At 43.3% G+C, this 23,786-nt stretch overlaps 2 protein-coding genes across 5 annotated transcripts in view; one reads left to right on the forward strand and one right to left on the reverse strand.

Moving 5' to 3' along the window:
• DNAH9 (dynein axonemal heavy chain 9) overlaps nt 1-16,614 on the forward strand; it is a 419,100-nt gene extending 402,486 nt beyond the window's left edge. The window contains exons 68-69 of the mRNA XM_075561068.1: nt 7,760-8,149; nt 16,315-16,614. Of these exons, the coding sequence (XP_075417183.1) occupies nt 7,760-8,149; nt 16,315-16,542 (618 nt within the window). The 3' untranslated portion in view covers nt 16,543-16,614. The remainder of the gene's footprint in view (nt 1-7,759; nt 8,150-16,314) is intronic.
• LOC142459470 (zinc finger protein 18-like) overlaps nt 16,091-23,786 on the reverse strand; it is a 41,732-nt gene continuing 34,036 nt past the window's right edge. For 3 of the 4 annotated variants that reach the window (XM_075561071.1, XM_075561073.1, XM_075561072.1), the window contains one exon: nt 17,749-21,015. In XM_075561071.1, coding sequence (XP_075417186.1) covers nt 20,222-21,015 — 794 coding nt within the window. In that variant the 3' untranslated portion in view covers nt 17,749-20,221. Of the gene's footprint in view, nt 17,711-17,748; nt 21,016-23,786 lie in introns of those variants that run through there. The other variant, XM_075561074.1, reaches the window with a different exon arrangement.

The following is a 23,786-nucleotide window of genomic DNA, read 5'->3' on the forward strand; positions in this document are numbered from 1 at the left end:
TGATTAAAAGTGACTCCTGTGTTTCTCCTGACAGCCACAACCCGATATTCAGGCCAACTTGAAAGATAGCAGTTTTCAGATCTTGGACAACAGACTTCCTACAGCTGGAATATCGGGAGGAACGCACAAGGAAAGGTTCCCTTGTGGAGGCAGTTTCCAAATTGTAGTTCAGTGAGCAGGAACCCATAGAGAGTCTCGTGGCCTTGCTGGACTGGGGACATACAGATCAGTGGCTGGAGTCTGCAGGGCAGAATACTTGAAATGGGGAGCTCCCCAGAGGAAGAGCTCCTGAGATCTACAAAACATGCCCTTGAGACTTTGGTCTAACTCGTAACCCACTGCTTCATAGCCTGTGTAACTCAAAGCCAAACTTACTGCCAACGAGTCAAGGCCAACTCCTAGCGAACCTACAGGACAGAGTAGAAATGTCCCTGAGAGTTCCCTTGACTATAATTTATTATTGGAGAAGTATGGGTTCATCTTGCTCCCAAGGAACAGCTTGTGGTTTAGAACTGCTGACCTTATGGCTAGCAGCTCAACAAGTAACCACTCTGCCACATGGCCTCCTCCTTTGTGAGGTGGGTCTTAAATCTATTCCCTTCCAGTTGTCTAATATAAACAGAAAACAGATGTAGAGACTCACAAGGAAAGATGTCATGTGAAGAGCCACTATCAGCCAGGGGATGCCAGAAAGTCCCAGCGCTGCCAGAAGCTAAAACAAGTACAACAAACAGCCTCCTAGAAGGGGCACACCAGCCTGTGTGATAATGAGGGGTCAATCAGCTCAGGGATCAGGCATCAAAGACCCAAAACAAAAAATCGTATCATTGTGAATGAGGAGGAGTACAGAGTGGAGACCCACAGCCCATCTGTAGACAATTGGACATCCCCTTATAGAGGGGTCACAAAGAAGAGACAGGCCAGTCCGGGTGCAGTGTAGCACCAGTGAAACACACAACTTTCCTCTAGCTCTTTAATGCTTCCCCTCCACACACACCCCCTGCTATCGTGACTCTAATTCTACCTTACAAATCCAGCTGGACCAGAGCATGTGCACAGGTACAGGTAAGAGCTGGAAAATATAAAACACAAAGATTGTCAGAGGCTTTTAAATTATCTACATTATCTAGACTCCATAGTTGGACTTATAAAGTCCTCAACAATTCAAGATCAAATGCATTACATCTTAATTGGTTTCGCCGTGTTGTGAAGTCTGCGTTACAGTGACATGTATTAAGTCCATAGTGTGTAGCTATTGGGATAGAAGAAAGGAAAGAGCGTAAACTCTTTGTTTCACAAGCAAAGCATTTTCTCAAAGGGATCTCAAAGGGTAGTAAGTGGAGTAAAGTGAGAAATAATGAAGAATTCTGGAAGACCAGAACTCCACAAACAGGACTTAGGCACCGTGCCCTGGGCAGCTTCCCTGATGTAAGAATGGCAGTGGGATTTCTGCACCTTATCTCATGTACTCCTACGAGCAATACAATCATCCTGCAGAACCCACTGAGAGAGACCTTTCCCTTATTTTTGAAGTATATAATACACAGGCTTTGGGGGCCTTCAAAAAGGAAATAGAAAAGGTATTATTGTGTGCTCATTAATTTTGGTCCCTTTGTTAAATTTATATTAAAGTTAGCCTTTGACCTTAATATTCTCTTATTAATATAAGCAATTTTAAGAAGAACTTATTTTATTACATGACAAATTATAAAGTACATGTAATGATAAAGTATCGCATAACTGGGGGCATGAGGAAGACATCTTGTCTCAGAAGCTGAGTTCTGGCTCACATATAGAAATGTGCAGTGTTTTGTTTGTGTTATTTTATAATGATCATTGGGGTAACACTCACAGAACATAAAATTATCTGTCAAACCATTTTATAGTGCACAAATCAGTTGCATTTAGGACGTTCACAATGTCAGCCAAGACACTTACACCTGCTGCCAAAAAGAATCCCTACACCCATTGAACAGTTACTTCACATTCTCGTGGGGGGAGACAAAAAGTCCTTTTTGTTTGTATTTACCTATTCTAAAAATGTCACATAAATAGAATTATACAAGATGTGACCTTTTGTGTTGTCCTCCTTTCTCTTTACAGGTAGTATCTTTTTTTTAATCATTTTATTCGGGGCTCTTATAACTCTTATCACAATCCATACATACATCGTGTCAAGCACATTTGTACATTTGTTGCCATCATCATTCTCAAAACATTTGCTTTCTGCTTGAGCCCTTGGTAGCAGCTCCTCTTTTTTCCCCTTCCTCCCTGCTCCCCTTCCCTCATGAACCCTTGATCATTTATAAATTACTATTATTTTGTCATATCTTACACTGTCTGATGACTCCATTCACCCACTTTTCTGTTGCCCATCCCCCAGGGAGGAGGTTATATGTGGATCCTTATAATCGGTTCCCCTTTCTACCCAACCGTCCCTCCATCCTCCAGGCCCATATTACCACTCTCAGCACTGGTCCTGAAGGGATCATCTATCCTGGATTCCGTGTTTCCAGTTCCTATCTGTACCAGTGTACATCCTCTGGTCTAGTCAGACCATGATAGTTGGTGGGGGCAGGGGGAAGAAGCATTTAGGAACTAGATGAAAGTTGTATGTTTCATCGTTACTACACTGCACCCAATATAATTATTTTTTTAAATGGAACAGGTAGCATCTTTCAGAATCCCGTTGCTGTTTTGCTAGATGCTGTCCAGTTGGTTCCAACTCACACTGACACTATGTACAACAGAACAAACCACTGCTGGTTCTTCGCCATCCTATCGACTGTCGTTATCTTAGACCCACTGTTCCAGCCACCGTGTCAATCCTTCTCATTGAGAAGTTTCCTCTCTAACTGGGGCTGGGGTCCTCCTATGAGAACGTCTGAGAAGCCTCTGTACACTCAGGTGACAACTCCAAATTGAAGATTACAACCCCCAGAGAAGGTTTTTGTTGTTGTTATTTTCTATTTTAAGCCAGTTGTGGAATCCAGTCAGTGGGTTCCCGAGGAAATCTACCACAAAAAGCATTTGTCACTTAATTTGAGTATGATTGAAGGTAATAAACTTTGGTGACAGGTAGAGGGCACTTAAACCTCACATCAAGTATGAATGTGGTTTCAGAACCCCTCACCACATACCACTCTGGATAGCACCTCAATACATCTGAGTAAACATATGGGATAAAATCTATTTTCCTAACTCTGTAATACTATCTATTGACTTGAAGGGGAAAATAGGCAAACAAGCTGTACTCGGTAAACATATTTTTGATATGTTTAAGGGAGTTAGGATTTTCTTTAAAATATTAATATCTTAAAGTAGCCCAGCTACCAAACCCTCATACAGAAAATGTATTTGTATCGGTTACATTCTATCTGGTAGGTTCATAAAGAAGTTATTAGTCTATTTTCCATAAATCAGGAGTCAGAGGGTTATGCTCTTTTTGTCATTAAGGATGCTGAAATGTGTTCATTCAAGGAGAAATAGGCCTGATTCTTTATAATGGTTATAAATGTGAAGTAAAAGTATAGTATCTTCAGTGCTGCCCTCTGAAGTGAATTCTGTGTGTGTGGGGGGGGGGGTGTCCATGTAATTGTGATAGGGCCAGCCCCTTGGAGCTGACAGCACTGAAGCTACAGCTCAGGGAGAGGGACATCTCCGGTCGGAGTACATAGGAGCAAATGAAGGGGTAGGAATAGAGAGTAGAGCATATCCTGGCCCACCAAGCCCTGAGGAGGATATTCCTGCTCAGAGCAGCTAATTCAGAAAGAGGATCATAGGGCTGGCCCCACTACAAGATATGACATCCCTCACTGATCCATAGCACTACTGGGGACAACACTGGAGACACAGTGTAGGTATTGCGCCCAATATGAAGCCACCACACCGAGGGGAAACTATTAAGATGTACAACAAAACAGCAAGGGGAACAGAACAATGAAGTCCCTGGAGAATACCAAAAATAGACTTTGGGGCCAGGGTGTGGCACCCCATCACATTCAACTGGAAAAGCACTCCAAAGGGTCAACAAACAAACCTTGAACTATTTACAGGCTTTTCTTCTTTTTTTGTCATTGTTGTTTTCATTTCTTTTGTTGCTTTGTTTTGCTCTGGCTTGTTTTTGTGATAGACAATCTGGAGGAGAAAACAATGGGACCTATGGTTCCAGGGGGACATGGGAGAGGGGAGAGGGGGCGGGGAGGAAATGAGTATTAACAACCCCCGGGACAAGGAAACAAAAAGTGATCTAAAATCGATGGCAAGGAGGGTGTAGGAGGCCTGGTAGGCCAAGAGGAAGTATTGAAACCCAAATGAAGGCTGAATGAGATTGGGACAAGAGGAAAGTAAAAGGAAATATAGGAAAGAACTAGGAGGCAAAGGGCATTCATAGAGATCTAAATACAGGCAGGTTCATATGTAAATATATTTATGAGGATGGGTAAATAGATCTACGTGCATATATTTATAGGTATAATATTAAGGTAGCAGATGGACATTGGGTCTTCACTCAAGTACTCCCTCAATGCAAGAATACTTTGTTCTATTAACCTGGCATTCCGTGTTGCTCGCCTTCCTGACACGATCGCTGAAGACAAAGTGGGTGCATAAGAAAATATGGTGAAGAAAGGTGATGATGCCCAGCTATTGAAAGATATAGCATCTGGGGTCTTAAAAGCTTGAAGATAAACAAGCATCCATCTAGCCAAGAAGCAACAAAGCCCACAAGGTAGAAGCACACCAGCCTGTGTGATCATGAGGTGTCAATAGGATCAGGTATCAGGCATCAAAGAACAAAAACTCATATCATTGTGAATGTGGGGCAGTGCAGAGTGGAGACCCAAAGCCCATCTGTAGGCAACTGGACATCCCCTTACAGAAGAGTCACAAGGAGGACATGAGCCAGTCAGGGTGCAGTGTAACACTGATGAAACACAACTTTTTTCTTTAATCATTTTATTGGGGGCTCATACAATTCATCACAATCCATACATACATCCATTGTGTCAAGCACTTTTGTACATTTGTTTCCCTCATCATTCTCAAAACATTTGCTTTCTACTTGAGCCCTTGGTATCAGCTCCTCATTTTCCCCTCCCTCCCCTTTCCCCTCTCCCCCGTGAACCCTTGATAATTTATAAATTATTATTTTGTCATATCTTATGCCATTGAACATCGCCCTTCACCCACTTCTCTGCTGTCTGTCCTCTAGGGAGGAGGTTATATGTAGATCCTTGTAATTTGCTCCCCCTTTCCAACGTTCCCTCCCGGTGTCACCACTCTCATCCCTGGTCTAAGGGGTTCATCTGTCCTGGGTTCCCTGTGTTTCCAGTTACTATCTGTACCAGTGTACATCCTCCAGTCCAGCTGGCTTTGTGAGGTAGAATTAGGATCATGATAGTGGGGGGGGGGGGAAGCATTCAAGAAGTAGAGGAAAATTGCATGTTTCATCATTAATACACTGCACCCTGACTAGCTCATGTCCTCCCCGTAGCCCTTCTGCAAACGGATGATCAATTTCACACAGATGGGCCCTGGGTCCCCACTCCACACTTCCCCTCATTCACAATGCTGTTTTTTTTTTGGGGGGGGTCTTTGATGCCTGATACCTGATCCCTTTGACACCTCTTGATCTCCCAGGCTGGCGTGCTTCTTCCATGTGGGCTTTGTTGTTTCTCAGTTAGATGGCCCCTTGTTTATCTTCAAGCCTATTGAACCCCAAATTCTACATCTTTTGAAAGGCGGGCACCATCAGCTTTCTTCACCACATTTGTTTATGCATCCACTTTGTCTTCAGCAACTGTGTCGGGATAGGCTGGTGTGCTTCTTCCATGTGGGATTTGTTTCTCAGCTAGATGGCCACCTGAAGCATACAACTTTCCTCTAGTTCTTTAATGCTTCCTCCCTCTCTGCCCCTCCTCCCTGCCCCCCACTATCAGGATCCCAATTCTATATTACAAATCTGGCTAGACCAGAGGATGTACACTGTTACAGATCAGAGCTGGAAACACAGGGAATTCAGGACAGATAAACCCCTCAGGACTAATAATGAGAGTAACAATACCAAAAATGTAAGGGAAAGGTGGGGGGAGACAGGGGGAACCAATCACAGTGATCTACATATAATCCCCTCCCTCGGGGGTGGACAACAGAAAAGTGGGTGAAAGAAGACCTCGGTCAGTGTAAGACATGAAAAAAATAAAAATAAATTATCAAGGGTTCATGAGTGAGGGAGGGTAGGTTAGGGAGGGGGGAAAATGAGGAGGTGATGCCAAGGACTCGAGTAGAAAGAAAATGTTTTGAGAATGATGGTGGCAACAAATGCACAAATGTGCTTGATACATTAGATGGATGTGTGGATTGTGATAATTGTATGAATTCCCAATTAAATGATTAAAAAACACCCCACCACACCAAGGCAAAACACTAAGGGTGTGCAACAGAACAACAAGGGGAACAGCGTAACGAAGTCCCCAGGGAACACCGAAAATAGACTTTGGGGCCAGGGCTTAGCACCCCATCAGACTCAGCCAGAAAGCACTCCAAAAGGCCAAACAAACAGTCCTTGAACTAACTATAGGCTTTTCTTTTTTGTCATTGGCTTGTTGTTGTTTTGTTTTCTTTTGTTACTTTGTTTTGCTGTCTTATTTTGTGCATATTATTTTCTCTGCAAGTCTGTCTAAATAAGATAGGCTGGATGGAACAATATGGAGGAGAAAACAACAGGACTGACGGTTCTGCAGGGACATAGGAGGAGGTGGGGGGAGAGGAGGAGGTGGGGGAAAGAAAGTGGTGTTATTGAACCCACAGACAAGGGAACAACAAAAGTGATCCAAATCGGTGGTGAGGAAGGTGTAGGAGGCCTGGTAGGACTTGATCAAGGGTAATGTAACTGAGAGGAATTACTGAAACCCAAATGAAAGCTGAGCATGATAGTGGAACAAGAGTAAAGGAAAAGGAAATAGAGGAAAGAACTAGGAGGCAAAGGGCATTCATAGAGGTCCAAATACAGGCACATACATATGTAAATATATTTATGAGGATGGGGAAATAGATGTATGCGTATATATTTATAGGTTTAGTATTAAGGTAGCAGACGGGCATTGGGCCTCCATTCAAGTGCTCCCTCAATGCAAGAATACTTTGTTCTATTAACCTGGCATTCCATGATGCTCACCTTCCTGATATGATAGCTGAAGACAAAGTCGGTGCATAAGCAAATGTGGTGAAGAAAGCTGATGGTGTCTGGTTATCAAAAGATATAGTGTCTGGGGTCTTAAAGGCTTGAATGTAAACAAGTGGCCATCCATCTCAGAAGCAACAAAGCCCACAGGAAGAAGCACACCAGCCTGTGTGATCACGGGGTGTCAAAGGGATCAGGTATCAGGCATCAAAAAACAAATCATTGTGAATGAGGGGTAGTAAGGATTAGGGATCCAAGACCCATCTGTAGGCACTGGACACCCCCTTACAGAACGGTCATGGGGAGATGAGCCAGTCCAGGTGCACTGTAGTCATGATGAAACATACAACTTTCCTCTAGTTCCTAAATGCTAGCCCCCTCCCTCCAAAAAACACACACACTATCATGATCCCAATTCTACCTTACAAATCTGGCTAGACAGGAGGATGTACACTGGTACAGATAGGAACTGGAAACACAGGGAATTCAAGACAGACGATAATGGTGGAGGAGCCCTAAAACCAGTCATTCTCAAAGACTTCATGCCTCCTTTCTATTCTCACTCTTTGTCCGCAGGGGGAGTTGACCATGACCAGTGACATGGAGAACTTACAGAATGCTCTGTACCTAGACATGGTGCCAGAGACCTGGGCAAAGCGCGCCTACCCCTCCACATCAGGACTGGCCGCCTGGTTCCTGGACCTTCTCAACCGAATCAAGGAGCTGGAAGCCTGGACAGGCGACTTTGCAATGCCCTCCACTGTGTGGCTGACAGGCTTCTTCAACCCCCAGTCCTTCCTGACCGCCATCATGCAGTCCACGGCCCGCAAAAACGAGTGGCCGCTGGACCAGATGGCCCTGCAGTGTGATGTTACAAAGAAGAACAGGGAAGAATTCAGGAACCCACCTCGAGAGGGAGCTTATGTCCATGGCCTCTTCATGGAAGGAGCCCGCTGGGACATACAGGTAAACCCAAGGCTAAGTGAAAAGGTAGCCTCTCCTGAGATGGTTCAATAGATATAGTCTCACATAGTGTGTGATGATTAAAAGTGATGACCCTGAATCTCTTCACCTAGGTAACCTTTCTTTCCTTGAGGCTATCAAGACACTGATGGCACCGGGTGTGGTGCAAAGAACATAGGCTTGACAGTAGGCACAGAATGGAGAGATTAAAGCATTGCCTCTGGACACAGTTATTAACTCTGTGACTTTGGATATAGTTGCCTTTCCCCGTATCCATTTATTCAACTTTTAAGTGGGAAAGTAAAGCTTTTGTAAAAATTTTAAAAGATAATACAGAGAGGTACCAAAAATAGGATTTTTTCCCAAAACTATGTATTCTTTTACATTAGTATTTTTTTAAAAAACAAAAAACCTTATCACCTTCAAAGTACTCTCCATTACACTTAATACATTTGTCAAAAAAGATACATTTGTCAAGTCAGCGATTCCATTCTTGGAAACATTTTTCAAACTCCTCTGTTTGGATGGCTGACGGCACCTCCCTCCTCTTGTCCACCTTTTCTACGGCATCAAATCGCTGTCCTTTCACGTTCCTCTTCATTCACAGAAACCAAAAGAAGTTGCTTTCTTCACCACATTTGCTTATGCACCCACTTTGTCTTCAGCGATTGTGTCAGGAGGTGAGCATCATGGAATGTCAGTTTAATACAACAAAGTATTCTTGCATTGAGGGAGTACTTGAGTAGAGGCCCAACATCCATCTGCTAACTTAATACTAGGTCACAGTTGTTCCTGATGCAGTTGAAAGGAAGTTTTTCCTTGAGGATGGGGCCTAATTCCTATGTAGGTGGATACTATGGGGATGTGTGCTCGCTTGCTGCTAGTTCTAGACCCCGCATCTGGTTTGTTGACCTCCAGTCCTTTGGACTACAATATTGCCTACTGATCCAAGAAGCCATCAGCAGCCTGCCATCTGACCTGCCACTGACATGTCGACCGTGGAGTCATTCACTTGTGTCACAGTCCTGGCCGACTGACCTTGGATTCACCTGCTTGTGCGGCTTCTGCTGTGCCTGCCACTCCTGGAGGCATCACGCCCTGAAGCTGCTCCAATCAGGAGAAGCCTCCCACTTCATAACCGACCCACAGGCTTGAGACCAGACTGGGCTTTGCTGCCCCTGTAACTTTGTGAGCCACTTTCTCGTGTACAAGAGAGAGAAGAGCGATTAGATTTGCCTTTCCAGAGATCCCAGCCGAACACATTTGTCTAATAAATTAGGCTCCTCTGTCATTGCGGAGAACAGCTGGAGTTCCCCACATGGAAGTATTTTTCAATAGTTTCGTCATAACAACTACTGCAGTGGTATTTTAACAAAGGAAATTAAATCTTTGCCCAGTGTGAACACCTGCAAACCATAACTAGTACAAACATACCTATCAGCAAATGCTGTTTGGACAAACCCATTCCCCACTCAAGCGTTCATCCAGGGTGGGTTTTGAAGGCTGTACATCTTTAAAGGGCCAGAAAGCCTCATCTCTCGTCCATGGAGTGACAGGGATTTTGAACCCCTGACCTTGAAGTTAGCAGGCCCATTCATAACCCACCGTGCCACCAGGCCCTAACAAATCATTGACATATTGAAGCAGAGCATAACCACTTGGAAATGGTAAAGACTGCAAACCAGCATTTAAGGTGTGTGGGAAAAAATAGGCAACACTTTCAGTGTAGCCTTCAAGTAAAACGGTTCAGGTAGATTGTTAAGTATGCCTTGTAGAAGCAAAAAAATCTTGACTAAATGACTGAGGAGCCACAGCGACATGGCGGTTGTAGGTGGGGCTGCAGTTGGACACGGCCAACCCCTGCAGGAGAAAGATGGAGCTCTGTACTCCTGCAGAGTCGCTGCCTCAGAAACCCACAGGGGCACGGTCCCCTTGAGTCAGAAGTGACTCGATGGCAGTGAGTTTGGTTTCTTGTTTTGTTTTGATTTTCTTTAATCTGAATGAATACAGATACTAAAAAATGTACTGTATAAAATGAGTTGTTTTGGGAGGAATATTAGATACAAGTAAATGGGTGCTAAGCATGATGGGAAAACAGGAATAAACTATGTGGTTAAAAGCTCTTAAGTCTTACACAAATCACCATCCTCAATTCCCATATTTCTTAACAGGGAAAATAAATGTATTACAGGAGCTAGTACATCAGTCCTGTCTTTAGAAAGCCTTGACTTATTGGCGTTAATCCTTCTGTTGTTTCCTTCTTCATAAGGTATTGGGGTTCTCTAGGCACATAAACAGAACACTTGGCTCACGGCGTTTCTAGAACTGCTGAAAGGCAGCCTGGGACAGAGGAGCCCTCACTGTCTCCATGAGAGTGGGCCAAGTGTCCTAAAGCAGGGCCCGCGGTGTACTGCACATAGTTGGGTGCAGGTCATTTTCCTACAGACATAACAATTCCCTGAAAATAACAAAGAACTTCTTCACTCTTCAGTTTCTTTTTTCTTAGGCTAAGAAACATCAGGTATTTCTACACGTATTTCCCCCTCTTCACTAAAGTGTAAATTTAGATTAAATGTTTAATTTTATTGTTTAATTTAGATAAAATGAGTATTTGAGTTTAATAAAAAGGGTGCACATCTTCTGTATATCCTAAAGAAATACTAACTGGCTGGAAATTCATTCGAAATTGTTCTCGTTTGTAATCCCTATGATCTTAGAAGTTTTATTGCTTTAGGGTAGAGGATTTTTTAACATGTGGGATTCAAAACTGACAAAGTGATTCCTGTATCCATTACAACTTTAGATGTTTCTTCATTTCCTAGGAGAGTAGCCTCGGCTTGATTATGTGAAGTCATTATTGGAAAAATCCCCATTTGATCCTCAGAGCCCCATCACTTGGACCCGACCGGAGATTAAGTAGGGGCAGCACACCTACTGGATCCTTAGATTAGTACATTTCCATTCAAAATGTCCAGGATTTTTACAAGAAAAACACACTGGCATTCCTGACTGGTCGACTCCATTTCAGGTTTCAGGGTTGGATACCTGTACTGCAGGAGTCTGCAGCTGTTGAAGTCACATCGCTATTAGTTCTTCCTGTTTAGCTTTAATCCTGGGCTCATTCGCCTGCCTGGTTTTGCTGTACAGTGCTTTGAGCCAAATTTGAGCCAAACACAGTTTTCGAAACGGTTTGAGAGGAAGTCTTTCCCAACCTGAATAATAGCATTTGACCAATTTTGAAAGCTCCAGATCCAACCCACTGACAATAGATATGATGACAATTTCAGAATCCTCAGAATCGAAATCCAACCCTAAGTGTTCAGAGAAAAAAACGATTCCACTGTATTTCTGTAGCCATTCAAACGTTCGCCCTTTCCAGCAGCAGCAGTCTGGATTTTAGACCAATCCACTTGCTTTGCAGAGACTCTTGAGATTGCCGTAACTCTGTCTACCTTTTGTCAACAACCCTCTGACAGATGTTATTAGGAAGGAGTCCGTGATCTCTCATCTGCCTCCTGTCAATTAGCATCATTCATCCACGATTGGGCTCCCCTCCAGCTCCAACAACATGTGTCTAAGCTCCTGGCTGACAGATGGACATTATTCTCCTGAATTTTTCAGTAAATGTCCGGGGATCTTCTGTGGGCTTGGGAAGTTCTTTTAACTATGGTTCTTCGGTCTGGTTAGTCCATCACATCGACGCTGCTTGTGCAGAGAGCCCTTCTCAGTCTGGATGTTTGACTTGTCTTTCACTCTATTGAGTTAAAGTCCTCGGTCCGATCAGAAAGTTCAACTGGGTGCTCTCAGGAGAGGAAGGAAGACGAGGAGGTGGAGGGGTGGAGAGAGATGGCGTCTAGGGGAGCAGAGGAGTGGGGCCAAGTGAGAAAAGGAGCGGAGGAGAGTGTAACAATGGGAGCATGGCTCCCACAACCAAGGGGCTTCTCTGAAGGTTCAGAGTGACACTGTTGTTTCTCTATTAGTTCACCTTTTTCAAATATGTTGTGAGGAAGAACAATTATTTTCTATTAATTCACTTTGCCTAGACACTTTACCTCACAAAGAAAAACAATTTTCATTCTTTTTAGAACAAAAAAAAAAACAAGAACAGCTTTGCATTTCTTTTCCTCAGTTTTAAAACATTTAGGTTCTAACATCAGAAAACTTCTTCCCCCGTTTCAAAAGAACCACGCTTAAGTCACTGATCTTCAAAACGTTCTTGTGCGTGTTGATGCCAGTGTCTCAGAGAGATGAAAGGGCTGCCAGATCCCAACATGAGGATTCGAGTGCCTGTGGGATTGGCATTCGCCATCTCACTGAAACTATGCATGTGAAACAGACATAAATCTGCATGGCGCCCAGAGAAGGGCAACAAGAGGAGAACAGCCTTGCCCTTTAACAGCCAGCAAAGCTGCGCCACGGCGATCAGGAACGGACAGAGGAAGAAAGCAGAAACCGAGTAATCTTCAGGGGAAGCTACATGCAAAGAGTGGAGGTTCTTTTTCAAAAGCACTTGCCTCCACTTGGCAGAGTCCAGAAGGAGTGAAAGCACAAAAAGGGTTGTTTTTAGGTTTTGGTTTGGTTTTTCCAATCTACCACCAAATGTCTGGTCCATAATCCACAGGTCTATTCTAAAGAAGGGGCTTTTGAAAATCTTGGGTGAGTCCCCAAAGTCTTGTATAGGACAAGCAACTTAGTCTGCAAAAATGTATTCATCAACTTAGTCTGCAAGAAATAAAAAAGTGTATTCAAAGAAAAAAATGATCGCATCCAGATGCAGGAAAACACCAGTGAGTCTACACGCGTACAGACTGATGACACCAACAAAAACGCTCTCACATAGAGACCGTTCATGAAAAAAAGGAAATGATAATACAGCTGTTTGGTTGGCTGCTTTGGGGACTTGAGGTCACAGTTGGATGAGCTGGGAATGGAGAACAAGCAGGCTCTATGGGATGATTCGGTGTAAAGAGTTTGCAAGGCTTGATTTCAGGAACTCATTAGAGGGGATCTCAATCATAGTTTGGTAGTGTTCAACATGGGCTCACACTATCACTGGTGGATGTTTATACAGCTTTAGCCAGATACCTCAAAAGCATGCAAAGATTCATTTTGGTACCAAAGAACTCATTTCTCTGAAAGTTTTTTAATCAAAATCTTTTAAGTCGCCTTGGAAACTTCAGATAAGGCCAACTCCAAGACCCTTTCAATAAATTCAGTTTTATAAATTGTCATCATATCTTTGTCATGAAGAACTACTGCTGTGGCCCACTTTAAATGGAAGACGCTGTGGCAGGATTCCAGTCGGAGAGGAAATTTTCTTCACATTCTGACTTAGCAAAGAGGGAAACTGCTTCTCAGTGTCAGGGCTTCTGGCAATGTGGCAAAGAAACATAAGGCATATCTGGGGAGGAAACGACAACACACACACACAGTCTACTTCAGTAGCAAGAACTAACAAATGCAATCATGGAAGTTTGGGTCAAAAAAGCTCTATGAATTAATTTCTTCTTTGTGCCACCATGAACTGTTGCTCTCAACGACTCCAAACCACTGGGATGTCAGTGTTTTAAGCAAATCCCATAAAATATACAGAGATATTGAGTTGTATTTACAATGTTTGTGTTTTATTCACTAACATCAATAGTTATACACCTGTAAGGGACGAAGGTTAAAACAGAAACCCTTCATTCCCTCAAAACAGACGGCTCGTGGAGCTATCACGCAGAGGAGGGCCGCCACTGAGGGCCCCAGGGAGAGTCAACGGTCAAATCTCATCAGCAAATAAACAAATACCAAGGGAAAGAAAGCATGGATGTCACTAGGAGAGGCCATCTCGTGTCAAACCTATGCGTGTCAGGGTAAATCTATGGCATTTTCAAGTCTGGAGATTTTTGGAAGATTGCCATATCTTTCTTTCAAAACTGCTCTTGAGACAGATAAGGAAAAGACTGGTTCTGCTACTGCCATTTTTCAAGTTCAAAGGCTTTGGGATACTCCCCAAACCAACATGCATGGGCTCAATCACAACCCAACCCAATTAACACTTTAACGTGAGCTGTTTTACAACAGCCTGCATCATTTTCAGTGTTATACCCAGCAGGGTGGTAATCACAGTGTATTATTGTTAGCAGTTATTCCCAGGGGAAGCCTACCAGTGTCTTTCCCCCACCTTCTTACCCCACCCATGTTGGAAAAGGCCATTTCGTGGGAGAGACTTTGGCTGGAAGACCACATGAAAGAATGCATTGTCCCCGCACCCACCTTGTTTGGTGAGACTGGCCTGCATTGTCTTAGGGCCCCTCCCCTTGCACGGTACTTCCCTCTGTAATAAATATTTCGCTTATAAGATGAGCTTGGCTCCCTGCCTCATTATTCTTAACTGGGCAAGGGAAAGAACCCAGTGGGGGGGAGGGCATTCTTGCAACACCCTGATTAACTTCAAACCACCCCTTTTGCGCCACTCAGTAAGTCTGGAAACCAGAAATCCAAACCCGCCGCAATCAAGTAGAAATCTATGGCCCATCCTTTGTACCCTGGGAGGAAATACTCACAGACAGGCTGTGCACATGCTCAGGGCCATGAACATGCTCTGAAAGGCAGAGCAAGCTCCTACGCTCATACTGTTGACTAAACTTGAGGTCCTGCAAAGCAGAAAATGAAAGTCAAATGCAGTTTTAAACTGCATGTTTGAGCACTGAAAAGATGTCCCAACATGAACACAATGCCTCTTACCAAAAACTGGGGGAAGTACTGGTTCCAGAAATGTATAAATATCTATCCACTGAATCATAAAGAAGATAGCAAAAGGGGGATAGTGCGCAGACAACTAGTGCAATGCCAAACACAAAGCCTACCTTACTAGTAATTCCATTAAGTATAAAGAGATTAATTACTGTAATTAAAACACAGAGTAAAAGAAAGGGTATTTCTAAAGAGTCCAATTGTATGATGCCTTTAATAATGGTTACGTTTTAGATTCAAAGACACAATTTGATGAACGTAAACCAAAAGGTACATACTGAGCAAACCAAACTGGGAACTGTACTTCTATCAGACAAAACATACCTGAAGATAAAAATTGTTACTGGAAACATTTAATTATACTAAAAATAATAGCCCATCAAGAATGTCACAATTATAAACATATATGCACCTAATGTAGCAGCCTCCAAAATACAGAAAGCAAGCAAAAACTGAACACTCTGAAGAGGAAGAGAACTCACAGTGACAACGAATTCAGTAACCCGCTGCTTATGGGGACTACTAATGGTTTCCAGGTTTCTTATTAGGGGTGATTAAAATGTCCTAGATTTAGATACTAGTGATTATACAACTTGGTGTGTGTGTGTGTGTGTGTGTGTGTGTGTGTGTGTGTGTGTGTGTGTGTGTGTAATTAAAAAACTGTCCTCTTCCTGCCTCTCCACCTTCTCCTTACCCAGGGCCACTTGGTGAGTTGTGAAAATTTTAGGTTAATTCCTAGAATATCAACCATCTTCAAATTCTCTATTTCATTTTGAGTCTTCCCATTACATGAACTTGAGCCTTGAATACTGTTAATATGTGTGACTTCACGGGAAGTCGACAGTACGGTCCCCTTAGTTCAGAGACAAAGCCAGGGTAAAAAGGAGGAGCTCAGGAGCTCTGGGTGTCTTCAGAATTTTGCTAAAATGTATCTTTATGGAAATGTAATACATGGGCTGAGAAGAGAAAGATTATAGCAGTATTAAGCAGCCATCTACAGGAGCCCTTGTCACAAGAGCAAGGTACTTTGGTCAGCTACAACTCAGGAGGCCAACCCTGGAAGAGTCTAAAAATCTATGCAAGTAGACTTCAAAAGTAGAATTTTTTTTCTCCCCACAATTTTTTTGAAACCAACCCCAGCATGCCGCCAGCCCAGCCCACCCCCACCCCCGCCCCCGCCCCTCATATATGGTAATTGGAAGCTTTGGGTACTCTGCTTCCAAGTGGTGCAGGCTGGATACAGAGAGAGCTGCATTTTCCATATACCACATTGTGTGTTGTTTCGAGAGCCTAAAGCACAGAAGGGGGAAAGTAGGTACAAAGGCAGCCAAGCCTCCCAGCCTCTCATCTCTTGGATCTTGACAGAAGCCAGGCTAGAGGAATGGGTTCTGAGTCTGATCTAACCATGGTTCCTCTCTTGTCCCCAGGCTGGAATCATTACAGAGGCAAAGCTGAAGGACCTGACCCCCTCCGTGCCTGTGATGTTCATCAAGGCCATCCCTGCGGATAAGCAGGACTGCCGAAGTGTCTACCCCTGCCCTTTGTACAAGACTTGTCAGCGGGGACCCACCTATGTGTGGACTTTCAACCTGAAAACGAAGGAGACCCCATCCAAGTGGGTCCTAGCTGGAGTAGCCTTACTTCTTCAGATCTAGCCCCCTACAGATAGCCATCGAGGAAGCCAGGAGAGAGGCTGGGCTGGAGGATGCTAAGAGAGACAGATGAGTTAAGGGCTGACCTCATACATTTAGAAAGGTAGGAAAATACTGGTCTCTCAAAATGCTGTAGATTCCCTCTAGGGAACACGGAGAAGTGCCTGACATCAATGAGCGCTTGGGCTAGAGAACTGGGCCCAGGGACTCAGGAGAGGATTTCAGTATATTGAATCTTTGCTAATAAAGTGATCTTTTTCTTCTACTGTGTCTGGTCCAGCCTTCGAAATATGCGGTCATACATGATCATAGTGAGACTCAAAGAAACCTGCCACAAACACTTGAAGCCCAATCTTGTCACAAAGTGTATGCACAATGTTCCAGCTCCTGGTTAGTCCCCCTGATCTCAACTGTATCAACATCTTCCATGAATGAGAGCCTACATTTGAGCCAACTCCCCAGCTGTTTTGTGTGCATTTTACTGAAGCACAACTCTGAGTCCACAAACTCTGGACTATGCAGCCATATACTCTCTCTGATTACTCCATTCCTCCCCTGTAGCCCCAACAGACAGACACACAGTAAGCAAATGTGTGGTGGCTATGTTCCAATGATGGTTTATTTACAAGATATGTTGATTGTATTTCACTGAAGCCAGCTCTAAAGGACTGGACAGAAGCGTAAATGTGATGTTTAACCTTCACTCATTCATATTCCCTTCAAACAAGTTTGATCTACCCAGCACCTATTTGCTGGGGATGCAGCTGTGAAAGACACAGGTGGTTTCCCTTCATCTGTCAACCTTCAGGTCATTTAAGAGGGACCCAAAAGAGGTCTTTCTTCTAAAGCTTTTTAACTCAAGTGTTTTAAGTTTTTTTTTTTTCTAGAAACAAATTTTCACTGCAAATCCACAGGGCTCTACAATTTTAATGAGCTACGAAGACCTCTATGGGGAGGCTGTGCGTTAAGAAATGCCTGGGAAGACCCAGTGTTCCTTCCAGGCTCATTATCCCCTCATATCGCTACAGAAACAGTTTTGAATCAGTTACCACTTAGAGCCCTGGTTCTCAAACTGAGCAGGAATCATAGTGCCCCAGAGGGCTTCTTAAAGCAAAGATGGGTGCTCCTCTTCTGGGCACAGAACTTGAGGCTCGGGACAGTCACAGAGGGGCTGAGGGAGTGAAAGGAGAAAAAGAAATACAAATAAATAAATAAATAAGATTGCTGGGCCCCCTCTCAGAATTTCTGATTCATTAAGTCTCTCTAGTACAGTGTTTCTATTAAATTTCAGAGGCAGCTGGTCGGGAGACCACAATTTGAGAAACCTTGATTTAAACTATCAAATCTCACCATCTTACAAATCTTTCCGTTGCAGAACTCAGAATCCAGTGCCAGCTCTTTTCAGCCTGTTGGTTCCTACGCTCCCTTAGTCGGGGACTTCTTACTTGCATGCTGTAGAGGTTAACAGGTTCCCCCTCGTAATGGAATGCAGTTTCCCTTCTCCCCCATTAGCCAGTAACTCAATTACCATTATTGACCAACATCACACAGAATTTACAGTACATCCTATGCTCCAAGATATAGCTGTCTTCCTCATGGAGCTCTTTTGAGATCCTATCTAGAACCATGCTATACAGCCAAACACAAGGAGCCACCCCATGGAAGTCTCACTACACACGAGTACAGTACACTTCAGCAGGTAACTCTGTAAGAGCCATTTGTACAGGCTAGAAATGTTAGTAAGCAAACATCTAAATTAACAGGATAGCAGATAGACTGTAGGCCTCTACATAAGTCTGCCCTCAACACAAAAACATTTTTTCTAATTCAAAATGGCACTTCATGATACTCACCCTCCCCACATAATCACTGAATACAAAATGGGTGCATAAGCAAATATGAAGAAAGCTGATGGTACCCAGATATTAAATGATATAGCACCTGGGGCCTTAAAAGCATGAAGTTAAGCAAGTAGCCATTTATCAGGGTAGCAACAAAGCTCACAAGGAAGCAGCATACCAGCCTGTGTGATCACAAGGTGGCCATAGGATCAGGTATCAGAAGATCAAAAACAATTGTATTGATGTGAAGCAGAAGGTTGAGTAGAGCCCCCAAGTCTATCTATAGGCAATTGGGCATTCCCTCACAGAAGGGTCACAAGAAAGGGATGAGCCAGGCCCCCAAGCCCATCTATAGGCAATTGGGCATTCCCTCACAGAAGGGTCACAAGGAAGGGATTAGCCAGCCAGGGTATAGTATAGCACCAACAAAACACAACACTCCTCTGGTTCTTTAATGCACACTCCCTCTGCCCCCATTATTCATGACCCGTTTTACCTCACAAATCCTGTGAGATTGGAGTACGTACATCAGTACAGGTAAGAGCTTTCAACACACGGAAGCCAGGACAGTTAAACCCTCAGGTACAGTAATGGGAATAGGATACCATGAGGGGAGGAGTAGAGGCAGGGGGAGAAGGGGAACCGATAGTAATGATGGATGAATAACATCTACTTACCCCCCCCCACTGAGGGGGATAACAGAAATGTGGGTGAAGGGATTCAGCAGTGTTTAAGATATGAAAAATAATAATATATAACTTATCAAGGGTTCATGAGGGTGGATGGTGGGGAGGGGTAGAAAAGAGGAGCTGATAAGGGCTCAAGTATAAAGATGGTTTGAAAATGACGATGGCAACATATGTACAATTGTTTGATATAATTGATTTATGGATTATTATATCTGAAAGAGCCGCCAATAAAATGATTTTTAAATATAAATAAGCATCTAGCCAGTCTATAAAATCAATCCTTTTGAGTTCCTCCTAACATCTATAGAAAAAATCAGGTGAGATCATTTTAAAGCCCAGAGCACTTTGGCAATATTGGTCATTTAAGATGTAAAGGAAAAAAAGGGCAATTGAGGGGAGTCCGTGAGTGCGTACCACAGACAATCCACCATGAAGCAAAGCCATGCCGAGCAGTGGGCAAGCTCTCCCCTCTTGGCCTTTGGGTGAGCATGCGCTATCACTGATGAGGTCTTTTCTAAATGTGACAGTATAGGCTCATCTCGGAGCTCAACTACCACGTGAGAACTCTCTCAGCCATTCAAATGAGGAAATGCATTTTGAATAATAGTCAAGAGAGTAAACGTTTCAGCCACAAATAAGATGTTGACTCTAAGTTTATTCAAAACAAGGAACAATTCAAGTTCATTTTTCACCTCTGTTCAAAAACACAGGTGGAAATTTCGTCCTCTCTCAGCTTGTCTTCCCATATGATGAAGACGAAGTGTGGAGTCACAGATCTGAAGAGCTGTTCTTAATTCTCCCATCAACAGCAACTACAGCTGTGCTCTTGAACTCTGCCCAAGTGATACTTAACTCTCAATCTCCTATTTTTCCTCCACAAGGGATCCAACAGATGGCCCTGAACCCAGTGATGAGCTGAGACATTAAGACAACTCTTTCTCCTGACACAGAAGCAGGAAAGTAAGCTGGCGTGAAGTCCCGACCAGGAGCCCAATCTACCCTCAATGTGCAAAATAATCTGCAGGTTGTCCATCTCCAGCACAGGAATAAAAACAGACCAGGGATACAAGATGCAGTTCCTTCAAATGGTTCCCAAACCTACGCATGTTTAAACGGTCTGAGAGAGAGAATGGGATAAGAAAAAGAGGGCAGCTATTGAAAGGGCTTCTTCCCCAAGTGGGATCGTTGATGTTTATCAAGGCTTGAGCTCCAACTAAAACTCTTCCCACAGTGAGAACACTTGTAAGGCTTCTCTCCCGTGTGCACCCGCTGATGTCTATTAAAGTTCGATCTTTGAATGAAGCTTTTCTCGCAGATGGGACATTTATAGGGCTTCTCTCCTGTGTGGATTTTCTCGTGATGGCGCAGTCCAGAGAAGTCGCTGAAGCCTTTCCCACAGTAATCGCATTTGCAAGGCTTCTCTCCCGTGTGGATTCTCTGATGCTTCACAAAGTCTGAACTCCGCAAAAAGGTTCTTTGGCAGGTGGGGCACTGAAAGTATGCCTCTCTGGTGTGAGTTCTCTGGTGGAACACAAGCTGAGAATTCCTGTAAAAGGTTTTCCCACACTCCCTACAGGTGGGGAGCTTCTGGGCCATGGCAGGTCTCAGCTGGCCTTTCTGGGGGGCCTCTGTCTTTTCCTCAAGCCACAACATGGACAGGTCTCCTGGGTGAGGATTAGGCAAATGCAGGCCTAGCTGCTTCCCAGAATTCCTTTCCCGAGGAGAGAGCTGCTCAGGCTCCCCTCTTCCCTCAGCCTGGAGGCTTCCCTGTGCCTCGGGGAGATGCTCTCCTTCTCCAAAGTGTCTCGACTCATCCTCACTGAAGAAGCCACTCAAGGAAGCCTGAGGAGGGACCTCTTCTGAGATGTGACAAGGGGCACCTGGAGGTTCCTGGTCCCTGTAATTTTCCAAGTTCAGGTTCTCTTTGTCATTCTCGGGTCTATTCCCTGAAAGAAGAAAGATTAGAAACGGTTCAGCACATTGTGTCCTATTTTCTAACTCATATGTCAAGAAAAGAGCATCATAAAAGAAGGGCATTTGGGTAGCATGACTGAGACTGGTTTGGTTTTCTGACATATATTTTCTTTCAAAACACTGTTAGTGATACTCCTCTTATGTATGAACAGTTAAGAATTGATTTTTTTTAATAGTACTCTCATAATACACCTATTTTTTCTGGCCCTTAAAACCCCTCTGCTTCAGAGTATGGACACTGGTGCAGATAGGAGCTGGAGACACAGGGAATCCAGGGCGGATGATCCCTTCAGGACCAGGAGTGTGTGAGGCGATACTGGGAGAGTGTAGGGTGAGTGGGTTGGAAAGAGGGAACCGATTACAAGGATCTACATGTGACCTCCTCCCTGGGAAACGGACAACAGAAAAGGGGGTGAAAGGAGACATCAGACAAGGCAAGATATGACAAAATAATAATTTATAAATTATCAAGGGCTCATGAGGGAGGGATGAACGGGGAGGGAGGGGAAAAAAAGAGGACCTGATGCAAAGGGCCTATGTGGAGAGCAAATGCTTTGAAATTGATGAGGGCAAAGAATGTACAGATGTGCTTTACACAATGGATGTATGTATGGATTGTGATGAGTCCCTAATAAAATGTTTGTTTGTTTTTTTAAAAAGCCTCTGCTGCTTATCTATAGAGAACGCATTGGACTGTGAACCTTGACATCAGCAGTTGGAACCACCAGTGGTTCCCCCTCTGTAGGAGAAGGAGGAGAGTTTCCCTCCGGTAGAGCTGCAGTCTTGTAAACCTGAGGGGCCAGGGTCACCCAGAGTCAGAAAACAACTCAATTTGACCATGAGTTTGATTTCTTTTCTTATTATTTATAGAAGAGTCAAAGAGCTGCCTATAAACTCTGACTTGCTACTTAGACGTTCTCAGCCCGAGTGGAATCATTTACCCTGGACACAGGGCATATAAACCATAATGCCAACCCTTCAGGCTGGATTTTTTTTTTCGCGCTCAGTTCCCAAGTTATATGTAAATGTGAACTCTGAAATCTCAGTTCTACATTTTTCCACTGAGCAACTTTTGAAAAGCCGTAAAATACAAGGAAAGTCAAAATCATCCTCAATCATACTATCCAGAGTTAATAATTAACAAATCTTTTAACCTTGTATATTATAGACCTATATATGTAAAAGTTGCACCAACACAACTGACATGATATTTCATATACCGTTTTATATCAGGTTTTATACCACTAAAGAGAAAAGCTCACCGCCATCAGGTGAATACTGACTCATAGTGAGCTTGTATAACAAGGTAGAACTGCAGTCTCCAAGATGGACTATTTACAAGAGTAGAAAGTCCAGTCTTTCTCTTGAGGAGCTGTTCTTGTTTTAACACTACCACTGCTACAGAGTAAGAAAGGTCAATTATAAAGCAAATAATGCCATCTATTAATGTTATATGGATTTCCCCATTCATATGCAATATAAAAATTCATGAGATATAATCATTTGTAATTATACAATACTTTACTGCAGTACGGTTATAAAGTAAAAGGAAACCCTTTGGTCTATTCGTGAATCCACCATCATGCAATTTATTAATTTTCTGAAACAATTAAAAGGTTTCCTCCCCTCATAACTTTGGCTTTTGGTTAACTCCACAATGGAGATTCTCTGCTTATTTAACTCATTTTCGTACTTTTGTATATTGCTTTATTCATGCAGAACAGAAGAAGCGTTTTACCTTTATCATTCGTAGATCAGTGTATTTCAAGGTCAAAATTGCTTACTAGAGCGCCAGACTTCAAGTCAATAATCCACAATTGCCTCTGAAATGGCAAAGGTACTCTCCATTGCCTTTTAAAATGTTTTTATATTATTTTCAAAGGTATAGAAATCTGTGTTGTTCACAAATTCTCATACTTCAGAAAACTAAGTTACTGTGCTTTAGTATTATAAATGCTATAATAAGCAATTTTTCTTCATAAGTTCTAATCAACAGCTACAAAAAGTTATTCTAAGTGGAATGCGTGTATCACCTTAGCCCTCCATGATTGCTCACCGTTACTTTACTGGCACGGCCACCTGGGTACCAGTGACTAATTGTCCTCGGGTCTGTTCCAACTCATGGTACCCATGTGGAGAGAATAAAACTAGACTCCATGGGGTCTGCTTGTTTGGGGGATTTGAGCTTATTTGGTTTGGGTTTGTTTTTGGGGGGGTTTCTTTGCTTTTAGAGGGGAGTTGTTTTATGTTTTAAACATTTTTTGCAGTTTCAGTGTAAGTTCACACAGCAAAATAGTTTTCCATCCAACAATTGATTCATTTTGTTTTGGCATTGGCTGGAATCCCCCTGATGTAACAGTACTCTTCCAATTTCTTTCCTAGGCTACTTACATCTTTCTCATTTTTCCTGCCCCTTCCGACTTCTGAGCTTTGTTCTGGAGCAAACAAGGTCTCATATGGTTAACTGGACTTAAGATTATGCCCCTCCATGTTATTACTGTTCATTTCATAGGCCTATCTACCCTTTGGCTGAAAGTTGACCCCGGAGGGCTGAGTACTAGGCTTTAGAGGTTTTTATGGGCCACAGTCTCAAAGGTTTCCTCAGCCTTTGTCAGATACTTGAGCCTGGTCTATTTTATGATTGTATATCTTGTCCTACCTTTTTAAAAATTACCTCTCCCCATAGCCTTCTATTGATTCTGATCAGAATGGTTAGTAGTGGTAGTAGTAGTAGGGCACCATC

This window comes from Tenrec ecaudatus, chromosome 10 (genome assembly GCF_050624435.1).
Source record: "Tenrec ecaudatus isolate mTenEca1 chromosome 10, mTenEca1.hap1, whole genome shotgun sequence".
NCBI lineage: Eukaryota > Metazoa > Chordata > Mammalia > Afrosoricida > Tenrecidae > Tenrec > Tenrec ecaudatus.